At 40.1% G+C, this 12,370-nt stretch overlaps 2 protein-coding genes and 1 long non-coding RNA gene across 4 annotated transcripts in view; 1 reads left to right on the top strand and 2 right to left on the bottom strand.

The window, feature by feature from the left end:
* LOC137632271 (kelch-like protein 30) overlaps positions 1-6,525 on the top strand; it is a 56,595-nt gene extending 50,070 nt beyond the window's left edge. For both annotated transcript variants that reach the window (XM_068364164.1, XM_068364166.1), the window contains exons 9-10: positions 1,432-1,641; positions 5,802-6,525. In XM_068364164.1, coding sequence (XP_068220265.1) covers positions 1,432-1,641; positions 5,802-6,220 — 629 coding nt within the window. In that variant the 3' untranslated portion in view covers positions 6,221-6,525. The remainder of the gene's footprint in view (positions 1-1,431; positions 1,642-5,801) is intronic.
* Positions 1-12,370, bottom strand: part of LOC137632537 (mucin-16-like) — a 458,011-nt gene that overhangs the window by 335,261 nt on the left and 110,380 nt on the right. The window lies entirely within an intron of this gene.
* LOC137632272 (uncharacterized) overlaps positions 1-12,370 on the bottom strand; it is a 71,878-nt gene that overhangs the window by 16,109 nt on the left and 43,399 nt on the right. Inside the window, exon 2 of the long non-coding RNA XR_011042038.1 lies at positions 1,210-1,296. This is a non-coding gene — a long non-coding RNA (uncharacterized lncRNA). The remainder of the gene's footprint in view (positions 1-1,209; positions 1,297-12,370) is intronic.

Genomic DNA, 12,370 nt, shown 5'->3' with positions numbered 1-12,370 from the left:
TTCTTTATGCTGTGAACTTTAATCTGATCCTGAAACACTTCCGAAAAAGGAACAGTGAGCCCTACCCATTCCTCACAAGATTCTTTGATTAAAAAATTGTTCCCGGCACAAGACACAAAGAGAAGGATGATCATTATCATAAAAAATTCTTATGCACAACAACGCAGCGATTTCTAAAATATCGTGAGAAGACATCTTAGAAACTAAAATATATTACTGAATAAAAACAGGCAAAAAAACATCTGTAGCAGAGGAGAGCACATTGTTGTTGTCCCATGTCAACTTTTAGACTGAAGAATCCATACGACATGCGCAGCATGTTGATGCTATTGTTAGGGGCTGGTCTCATTGCTTTACTGGAGGCATCAATGTATTGGAAGAAAATAGGAAATTTCTTTAAGGAGCAATGTTAACATTCCAAGCTTCCTGAGACAAAAGCAATTTGAGCATCAGGGTCAGTTCAAAGAAATAATTTATATTTGGTTGGATGGTGGTCTTAAAAGATAGTAAGAGTACATGTTGAGGTATCTATTACATGTTATGTTATGAGTACATTATGACTAGGCCTATGAAATTTTGGTGTTTCAAACATGTTTTGATTATTTATGTGTAATAATCCAGATCCCATGGGCTTACTCTGTGACTGTTTTGGAGACATTGTAAGTTATCAAAGCCTTTTCCAAGTTAGCATTGTATCCGTGTACTCCTTTCAACATCAGGTCACTCATTATCCCATTCCATTCACCTTTCCTTAACCAAACTTTCAGTTGATGTTGAGATTCTAATAGTTTTGGTGAATTGCTACATTCACATATCTGTCTGTATCAACCTACTTTTGCAAAAGCTGACATCAAAATGAAAATGTGCTAATTCCAACAATTTTATTCCCAGATGTTTCTAAAAGTGCTAGAAAATTTACTTAATACAGTATACTGTACTGGTTCAATGTGCATGTGTAATTAACTAATTATTTTTTTTCTTACATGTACAAAACTGATAAATGTTATTGTCTTAACATCTTAGTTAATTACTTGGCCAATTACAGCATTACTGTACTGTAGTATGGAATATCAAAATTATGGCACTCTTCAAAATACTTTATATATTGTTTCAAAAGACTTTGTTGAGGAGGAATGACTATAGTGTAATCAACTTGCCAAAAAAATATTTAATATAAAATTTAATCTCAAGATGAATATGCTTTCTTACCTGCATGTGATTCATGCTGATCATCGATGTTGGTCAATATGTGCATGACTAGAGATGGTAGACAGCAGTCAATCATTACACGTTTATCTGTAAAAAGAAAAACTGATGTTAAATATAATAATGAGGAAATTGTGAGTGACTAGCCGTTCTCTGGAATTAAACCTTCTAATTCTTGTATACTCTGTTAACATTCTTTAATTGCAATCTAATTTCTTGTCTTAGGAGAGTGGCTATCTTGCTCTGATATGCCACACTGTATTAGCAATGGAGCTGCATGTGCTTTCAAAGGGAGAGTTATGGTGTTTACTCATGAGATGCAGCTCTTAACTTATTATCCGTCAACCAAAAAATGGTCAGCAATACCTTTAATGTCACCAACTAAACATGGATATCGAGCAGCCCTCGCCTGGAAAAATCACATCTATTTGATAGGTAAGTGAGACATTGAATTATTTACATTCTTATATATATTACCAAGTGTTACAACTATTCATGTTCTCTAACCACTTATTTAATTCACTATTAAGAAAAAATGAGAAGATTGTAGTGCAGTAGTAGAAGCTGTTAACTTTAAAATTTATAAATACTTTTCTATATTTTCAAAAAATATATTAGGTGAATCACTAGTTCATGTTACTTTTTTTTAACAGAAAATCAGTTAATTTATATTCACAAAACTATAAACTAGTTAGGTCAAAAACCCCTCTTCCACTGTCATTCCTAATTAGCTCTATCTTTCAGTTCTGAAGTTAAATGTTACCATCATTGGCTTTACTCCATGTCATTTATTCACTCATAAAATACTCCTTCAGTTCATCCATTTTGTGCATTTTCCTTATTTTTATTCTATTGTCCAAAACATTGTAATATGGTTCCATTTATTTTTATTGTCATTGTGTTTCCTCCTTGGCAGCTAAAACATATCATAAGGTCATTTGTTGTATCCTTCTAGTAAATGCCAATTTATTTCCCATTAAATATAGGTGCCATTGTAGTTTTATTATGTTATTCCGCTTTAAAGTAATTTCATTCAACGAGCAAGCATTTTTGGGTGGTACATTAGGTAATAAATTCATGTAAAGAGAGAATTTTAATAAAAGAAAAAAATTTATTTCTTTACTCAAATGATGTTCATATTGCTTCTTCTCCAGAGGCTTGGTTTATCAATGTTTATTTTCCAAACTATTTTTTTTTTATCTGTATTCCTTCATTTCAAAAGGCACATGCCCCATGCAGAGTAATAAGTAATGGTAAGTAGCATGCTAAGAGTTCCCCATTCTTCAGTTTCGAAGTTGAAAGTATTCACGATTCCTTGACATCACAATTCAGTGGGGAGGTGTGGGTGGGTATGTATACGAACACCTGATGTAAGTGTAGAAATAAAAACGTTGATTATTAAAATTCTCTTCGAACCTCTCCTGATGTTCATATTGCTGACTCCCGCACACTGAAAGTGTGGGATGACAGTGGAAGAAATGACTTGCCTAATTAGAATGCCAGACTAAATAGGTCAACCATATTTGACAATAGAAAACAAATCTATGACTTAATCTTGTTTGAACTTAATTTCATTTGAACAATTTAGAAGGCCACAGCAGCAGTCACTGTATGACCTAGAGAGACCAATTATCTTTAATAAGCAAGTCAATCCTGTATTCCTCAAGATAATGACCACTTAACATCAAATCTGTATGTTACTGAACTTTCTCGAGAATTCTTTCCAAAGAAATTTTTCTGCAAAAATTAAAGAGATGTAGATTTACTCCTAATACAGTATATAGAACCTTAACCTTCAAGGATTATAGAAGATTTGGATTCAAACTTGGCAAGTGTTATAGCCCAAAACCTTCAACAAGAAAATACAATACCTTTTGAACAGAGGATAAATTGACATTTTAACCTCACAATCAATTTAGGGCACTATCAACATGTATAGTTTGTTCAAAACATACTAAACATCTTATACTGAACAAGGACCATTATTCCGAGATGAAATACTTTCAACAGTTTCTAATAAGGGGAAATGAAAAGGGAAAATTTTTCTTGCAGACTGTTATGTTTGTAAACTGATTTGAATTCATATGCCCACATTCCAATTTGCTTGTATTCACTTACTCAGAAACCGAGGTACTAGACAAGTGTTCTGAATATGGTCAAGTTAGACACTTTTCCTCTCTTTATGTCCCTCTCCTATTCCTGGGGCTTCGAGATCTACTCCTGCTATCCCATGGGTAAATACTGTACAGTATAGCATTAATATGAAGTTGTGGTGCCAGTGTATAGAATCAAATGTCAACCTGTGATTTCTAATCTCCAATTTCCCAATTTTGGGCCCTCACTCCACTATTGCAGATTACAGTACTAATACTGCTGATAACTTTACTTCCATTGGCACTTCTGAACTAGAACATCACCTTTCCTTTTGCCTGTTTTCATCTTTTGAGTTTTATTTCTGCTCCAGTTCATTTGGTAAGCCATTCTATTCTACCCTGATACTGAAATGAATGCAATTGCAGCCATCCTCACTGTCATCATCATAGAAGACAAACATCCAAGCACTAGAACCCAATGGGTAATTCAGTGCGACAACATATGGTCCTTTCCCTTTCCTTCCTTCTCTCCCTTGATCTTTTTTTCTTCCTTTTCATATAAAATAGACCCAAAAATAATTTTATATTAACACCTCCTAAATAAAAAAGAATATCTTTCAGGCAGTTAAGATACATATCACTCTGTATGTGGTAGTAAATTTTTATTGCAACATCTCTTTGAGCCCCAAGTGTATTACCATCTGCATACCTACCCCTTAGATTAACTTGACTTTGCCTGTCTCTAATGTTAATCTCCCAATAACAGATTATCTAAGCAACCAAATGAACATTTTCAACTCCAAAGGTAAATATATAGAGATGAATTTGTTTACAACATTTTGGCTGAATTTTGATTGATTAAGTGGGTGGGTGAGTATGGTGGGTTCCTCTCCCAGGGCTTTGGTTGAGGACATAGTATCTGGTGTGGCTACTATTCAAAATTGATTGGCCATAGCTCCTTAATGCCTCAAAGAAATTATACAATTCTAGTGATGCTAGATTTCAAGGGTCATTTATTTTTACCATTAATCCACAATTATCAGACTTTATCTCTGCAAGGAATTACCAGCATCATTCTTATGAGACTTTCAAGTCTACTTTTTCTCATTGATAAAGGCTCCTGACTTGTAACCTTGTAACAGTTTATAGGTTGATTTTACTTCTAAAGGATGTCCCGCTAACAAGGCTGGAGAATGTTTTCCTTTGCAGTCAGCTTTTAGATGAGACAGATTTACTTCTATATTCAGGTAATAGCCACTTTGCAGTTAGCTACTTCTTAATTCGCGTTCCAGGCTGTGGATAAAGAATATCAAATCATTTCATCTGATCGGTTTCAAGAGAAGTTTTAAGGCATTTCTTAATCATCCCAAAGGACATTTCATAAACCAATATAATTTTTCGGTCTTTTTCTGGCTATCGTACATTGCTAAGGGAATTAGAGCTGATGGCAAACAAAGCTTTATTCTTTATCCAAGGGATGCGAGTTCTTTGTGAGCTCTGTTTCATGCTAATACATAATGAATATGTGAGGCAGTGGGTGTGTCATACAGTGTTTGTAATTACTGTATACTATGAATGCTACATGGTTAGAATTATAATTTTTGGATTCTGTGATATCAGTGGGACAAGTGATCTCTACTTCAAATAAAATTCCTTACTCTGGAAGCACTCTGTCTAATTACAGCACTAAGCATACTGAACATTTTAACTCACTCAAGTAGTCAACTACTGTACAGGAATTGTTCAGTGGCCACTTTCCTCTTGGTAAGGGTAGAAGAAACATTTCAGCTATGATAAGCAGCTCTTCTAGGAGAAGGGCACTCCAAAATCAAACCAATGTTGTCTAGTCTTGGTTTCCCTTCAGGTCAGATAGGGAATGCTTTGTAACCTAGAAGAGCTGTTTATCATAGCTGAAATGTTAATTCTACCCTTACCAAGAGGAAAGTAGCCACTGAATTTCTGTACAGTAGTTGACTACTTGAGTGAGTTAGAATGTAAGGGTTTTATCATAAAGTACAGCTATTTGTATATTAACAGTGTGTCACAGATGATCTAATACCACATCAATCCTAAGTTTCTTTCAGAAGATACTGATTCTCTCAAATAAGCAATCTGAGAATTGAACCACCAAGCCTTTGAAATTAAAGAAAATGTAAATTTTCATATTTTTGGGTAAACAATATTAACCAAGCTTTGAGAGAGAAGCAATATGAACATGAAGCGAGTATGGAAGTAAATAGATTTTATTATTAAAATTCCATTTTTACCAGGCATAAAATGTGTAGTAAACTTCTATGATTTGAGATATATAATAAGGACATGGGTTGTGAAACTGAAATGTTCCATTTTACATTTTTCACAAAATACCTTAAACTTTTTAACACTATGGCCCTGATGCATGTCATTTTTGGTACATTGAACCCATAGTGTTATTTGATCACTGCATATTATATATTCTCTCTGGTATTGTGACAATACTAATGATAGTTATTATACTTTCAGATAACTGTTCAACAAAAGTATACAAGTACTCTCCAGAAGAAGGCCAAAATGTGGTAGAGTATGGATACTTCCTTGCTCCTCCAATTAATGTTTGCATTGTTGATGGAAAAATATATAGCTTTACCCATGACGACTTAGATTACCATGTAATTGAGGTATTAGACATTGAGGATGATCTGGGAAATCTAGATAATACTGCAGCTTCTGGTAGAAAAATTGATGAACAAATTTATAGTAGTGAGGATAGGGGAGATAGCTCAGTTGCAGATCAACACAGTATACCAAGGAAAGTAACAAAGAAAGTTATTGCTTCTAGAGAGGTATGGAAGGAAGGGGATCAAGGGCCTCATATTTTTACAACTAAATGCCCTGCAGATGTCACGTTTTCATTAGGGTGTTTTCCTCTTATGAAACTTTAGTGTAAGTACTACCTCTGATCTCATTACTTTAGTTTCTATTGTAGGCTACTCCTTAGCATTCCTTTTACATTGATGTGATAAATTTAGATCAGTTATGTTTTTAAAATTATTTTTATTACAAGTTCAAGAACTTTTCATGTTGCTTTCTTTGTTGTTACTTTTTTCTTTTTAATTTTGTAGAATGTTGATCTGTCTTTTAGAGAGTTTCTCATGTTATTTTTCAGCTATATTGTGCAACAAAGCACATTCTCTGTATAGCTCACATTGATCGACTCTTGCTTCCAGACCCACAGATATTAGAAAAAAATAAAAGCTAATTTGCATCAAAGTGACAAATTTGTATTTTTCCTAACTTTACAAACCTGAAGCTCTTTACATAGGAGTATTATTTTGGCGATAACTAAAACCAGCCTTTAAAATTTTGCTAGGTGTAACTACCCTCTGCTAGTTAGTGGGAGGGGAGGTTGCAGGGGTAGCTCACCACCTCGCTCACACCAGCACTAATAAACAGTGTCACTTTGCAATTGTGGGAGGAAGTCTGGGGTAAGTGGGAAAAATACAAATTATTTCAAATTTGTCATTTGTTCCGGCACTAGATAACAAACATTACACAAGAAACTCATCTTATGGTGGGTGGAAGTTCCAGCCCAACTGGCTGGCGACTTTCCTGAAATCTCTCTCTATGCAACGTACGAGCTGTTTAGAGAAAACCCTGACACCTTGTGATCTGTAAGGATGCAAGCCTGGCCAATTGGTGGTAGCGTAGAATTTAGCAAGGAGACTGGACCAGGTTAGCGTAAACTTGGAGATAAATCACTCGCTTAACCTAGACATTTCCCGACTATACCTCGCATGGAGGACAGGGACACAACAGATATATATAAAAGGAAGCCAGCTTGCAGAGATTCTCAGAAGCTGAGCACTGAGAGAGGGGAGAATGAAGCAGGAAGTTACCAATTACTCGCACATTTATTCTAGTCTTACTTGAGGGTAACATCTGCCCCCAACCAACTACTACTCGTCCTACAAGGGAGCCGAGGTGTTAGTTGACCACGTTTTGCGCAGCCACCACAGGATTCAAGTTGAACATGTCTGGGTTCCTGTGGTTATGTCTTGCAGGTAGTGGGAGGTAAACATCGTTTGTCATTTCCACAATCCTGCTTGTAATACCTGCCCTATAGAGAAATTCTTTGTGAATGCCAAGGAAGTACTGATACCCCTGACATCATGGGCACTGGGACAGTGGCTGAAATGAGAGTGATCTTGAAGAATGGCTCTCTTAATCACCTGCCTTGTCTAGGAAGAAATTTAGTTCTTCACAATCTTCCTTTTATTCTTCCCCGTGCTGACAAAGAGCCTGTTATCTGCGGGTGAGCTCTTTCAGTTCTCTTTAGATATCTCCTCAGTGTCCTTACAGATCAGAGTAACAGTTGATCAGAATCATCTGTTACAGACCGGAGACACTCAATCATGAATGGCCCGAATCTAGGATCCTCTAAAGCTGTTTTAGCTACGAATTCTGGAACGAAACCGAGTGTCATCTGCCCCCATCCCCTTGAATGAGCGACATCACAGGACAGACTATGAAGCTCACTGACACTTTTTGCAAAGACCAGGGCTAGAAAGAAGACCATCTTCAGGGTCAAGTCTCGTTTTAAGGCTTGACAAAGAGGTTCGTAAGGGGCTCCTTTCAGTGAACGTAGGACTTTCACTACATTCCAAGAAGGTAGTCTGAGTTCTGAGGGCATGTGCTCTAAAAATTTCATATGCTGAGAGATAATTCCATCGAGGAGGAAATGTTAACTTTATTCAGCTTGAATACGAGGCTCAAGGCTGAGCGATAGTCTTTAACCGCCAACACTAAAAGTTTTTCCTCCCCGACGTACAGTAAAAACTAGCTATCCTTAAAATAGTAGCACTGAAAGGAGCGATACTCGCCCACGACACCAACCACAAAGTGTCGTGGACCACTTTACCTGATATACAGAGGCAGATGACTCCCAGAGGTATCCTGCCATTCCCTTTGCAACTGGTCTTGAAAAGCCCTTCTTTGCGAGTAGAGTTGCTGGATAACCTCCAGGTGTGAAGCCAAAGCAATGAAATTGCTTGATGGAATATCTTTACGTGTGGTTGTCTGAGTAGATCGAGAAGTGTGGGGAGCTCTCTAGGGGTGTCTGTGAGCAGATGCAGAAAGTCGGGAAATCATTCTGCATGATGCCACAGTGATTCTATTAGGGTCATCCACAGATCAGTTGCTGGATAACCTCCAGGTGTGAAGCCAAAGTAATGGAATTGCTTGATGGAATATCTTTACGTGTGGTTGTCCGAGTAGATCGAGAAGTGTGGGGAGCTCTCTAGGGGTGTCTGTGAGCAGATGCAGCAAGTCGAGAAACCATTCTGCATGATGCCACCGTGAATCTATTAGGGTAATCCACAGATCATGCGATGCCCTGACTGATTAAGAGCCTCCTTACTAGGCAGAAGGGGGGAACACATAGACGACCATCCCGTCACACAGGTGTTGGAGTTGGAAGGCGTCAGGCCAAAACACCTGTGGGTCAGGTGCTGGGGAGCAGTACACCAGAAGCTTCCAGTTGAAGGAGGTTGCAAACAGGTCAATTATAGGCGAACCCCGCAAAGTCAAAACTTTGTTGGCTATCTATGGTTTCAAACACCATTCGCAGCCTACTATCCGAGTACTCCTGCTCAGATTGTCCACCAGCATGTTCTCCTAGCCCAGTGTAAACTGGGCTGCAAGGGCTACCGAATTGTTTTCCGTCCACCTGAGGATTTCTACAGCCAGCGGGCATAAGGGCTGTGGAAAGGTACCTACTTGTTTGTTTATGCATGACACTGCTGTCATGTTGTTGCTCATCGACACTATGGAGTGCTCTGAAAGGAGCCGATGGAAGTACTTTAGGGCTAAAAAAGCTGCCCTCATTTCCAGGAAGTATATGTAACGCTCCTGTTCGGATTCGGACCACATTCCAGATAATGTGAGGTGCAACAGGCGAGGGGCTCCCCCTTCTTTTGAAGCATTTGTGAAGAGCAATAAATCTAGGTTGGTTACTGACACCCACCATTTTGGGTCTCTCTTTTGCTCTTGACCTACTGATATCAGAAAACTCAGTGGATCAGTGCTGAGACCAAAAGGTCTTCAGCTACTGCTGGAGAGATTTGATGTGGAGACGACTGTTGGGGACTAGCTTCTCTAGAGAAGTTAAGTGCACCAATAGCCTTTGCCAATGATAGGCTGGCAATTTGTCTCTCGAGAGAAAGATCTGGGCTCTCTCTGTCTCTCTATTTGTTCCTCCAACAGAAAGATCTTGCCTAAGTTGGTACTGATTCTTATTCCTAGATATTTTGAGTCTTGAGATGGTTGCAGGGGAGACCTAGTAATTTACCATGATCCCCAGATATTAGCAAAATTTGAGAATTCTGTCTCGATGGAGGAGAAGGAACTCCCTCGAGTATGCCAGAATCAGCCAATCATCCAGGTATCGAAGCAGACGAATGCCGTTCTTGTGCCGCCACGTGAGCACTAGAGTGAATACTTGTGTGAACACCTGAGATGCTGTGGACAGGTTGAAACACACCACCTTGAAATGGTATATCTTTCCTTCTAACGTGAATCTTAGGTACCTCCTTGAGGATGGATGAATAGTGATCTGGAAGTACGCATCCTTGAGGTCTACTGATATCAAAGTTTTGGGAACTGACAGCCTGTCTCGCCATTTAGACTGCCTCCAACTTGAACGGGGTCTGATGTATGAGCCCCTTCAATGTTGAGAGATCGACGACTGGTCTCCAACCCCGAGAAGCCTTTTCGTCCAGAAATAAGCAACTGTAGAAGCCTGGGGATCCTTCCAGAACCTCTTGGAGAGCGTCCTTCTCTAGCATGGTTTGGAGTTCGGCCTATTCCTCCGCGTATACTCTTACATAGGAATTCAACATCGTTGGATGTAGGGTCAGAGGGAGAGAGAGAGAGAGTTCATGAAAGGTAGGAGTACCCCCCCACACTCTCTCTCTCTCTCTCTCTCTCTCTCTCTCTCTCTCTCTCTCTCTCTCTGTTTCTCCAGGCTGCTTTGCCCCTCCTGGTACCATTCGAAAACCTGTCTGGGGGCTTGCGTCTGGGCAGATTGCTTTGCCTGGAAGCTCTTCTTCTTCAACCCTTGACCATAAGCGGTAGAAGATCTCTGTGGTGGAGGTACTGTTGAGTAGGAGTGCCAGGCGATTGCCCTTTGGAGGAGGGAATCTTTACTTCCCCTCCTCCATTTGTCAGCGACAGCCTCGATGTCCTCCACGTGGAACAGTGAAGGGCCATCTAAGGGGGCAATACGCAGCCTCATTGCCTCTCTCCTTGGGACCTGCTTCTAGAATTTTGAGACTACTGCATCACGACATCTCAAAACCCAGTTAACCCACTGGTTAACAACATTCTCCGTCAAAAACTCAAGAGTTCAGGCTCCCGAGAGGAGGAATGCTAGCAGCGATTTTTTTTCCCGAGGGGTGGAGATATCCTCGTGTTTAACAAGAAAGCCTACTGTCCCTAACCAGAAATCAAGTCATGTAGTGGCTTGCAAAGAACATCTTGCAACACTCCATGTTGGCAACATAACCCGTAGAGAAATGTACTGGTATAGGTGCCAGCTTAGCCAAAGATGATTTCTAAGTCAAAGGTAGGATTGCCAGGTCTAATGGTAGAGGAGACAGTTCTAATGGTAGAGGAGACAGTTCATTCTCTACCTTCTCATAGTACTTCCTCTGCCAGACTTACAGTGGAGGAAGTAACCAAGAGGAGTTGACCAAATGAAGAGATCAGGAGGTTCCTGGCATTTGGGCGTAAGCTTTCTTCTTTGCGGCTTTAGCCCCCCTTGACCAAAGTAAGGCTACCTTAGTCTTGGTGGGCTTTGGCATATCGCAGTAGAGGTTCATGACTGTGTCCTTTCCCTCCTCCGGGACCTGATCGGGCTGCCCTAGATTATTCACCCTCCTAATACAGGTGAGAACCTGCAGAAAGAAGTGATCTACATCCTTCAGATACAGGGGCGACATCTTCGGGCTGGGATGCCAGCAGTGCTCTGTCGGTATGTTCTGGGCTATCATTAAATGGTTCTTGCTCCTCCGAGCTGACACCCATAGGAGCCAGAGGAGGCTCGAGGTTGTCACCCGAGTTCCTTTTACCCAAGGATTGAGCCCTCAGGGGGGGACCACTATGCTCCGGTCTTACGGAGGTAAATGTTGGAACCAATGAATGTTCCCCTCAAGATTCATGTTCATCCATAGAATGCCAATTCCTGGGTAACGTTTTTGTGTGTTTCCTTTCACTTGGGCGGATGTTGAAGCCTTCGAAAAGGGAAGAACTCTCCTTTCCTGCCTCTTTAAGTCTTGCTCCTTCAGAGGGGGCAGAAGGGGGAACCTCCAGTCTTGGGTGAGTGTTCTGGCTGGCTCAATTCTATAAGCGAAAACCTATAGTTGTCTGTGTAGGTAATCTCCCCGGGAGATTTTGAACCACTTCTCAAACAGGGATGTAAGGTATCCCCTGAAGGGGAAGTGCTTGCCCTCTGTTGCCTCCTCTTGTGTTTACGAATGATAGGAATTAATCCTAACCTTTCCCAGACAGGGTCTTGTTCAGAAGGAGCCTTGGTTTTTAGGTATTCTTGATACCTGGACAAAACCTAAGGCTTAGGAGGAGGTAGATGAGGAGGTTGCTTAGCATCGCTACTGCTTCTAGGGTCAGACAGGCCTGCACTCCCTAGAGAGGATTCCAGCGGGATGAGAGGACTGCCAGGTGAAGAAACTTTTGGAGAACTGGTGGTTCATCCCAAAACCGCCTGTTTCAAAGCCTTAACAAGGTTGAGAAACCAAGGAGCATCCATCTAAAACGGAAGTGTTTCCAATCGAGCTACTTGTGTTTGCTTTCTTGGGTTAGGAAGAGTCGCTTCGAAATGAAGGGGACGAGAAGATGGTAACTCGCGCCCCTGTCTATGCTAGTCTTCCCTTCAGAAGGGGGTGCTGTCGACTTGTCTAACGGGGAGATCGACATGAGAGGGAAAACCTACTCTTTTTTTTTTTTTGATAGATGCCGAGCGTTAGTGAGGTGAGTACCGATAGCACGCAATGTCATCACTTTGCACAGATAGGTCAAAT

This window comes from Palaemon carinicauda, chromosome 41 (genome assembly GCF_036898095.1).
Source record: "Palaemon carinicauda isolate YSFRI2023 chromosome 41, ASM3689809v2, whole genome shotgun sequence".
In the NCBI taxonomy this organism is placed as follows: domain Eukaryota; kingdom Metazoa; phylum Arthropoda; class Malacostraca; order Decapoda; family Palaemonidae; genus Palaemon; species Palaemon carinicauda.
This window is presented reverse-complemented; position numbering and strand designations above follow the sequence as displayed.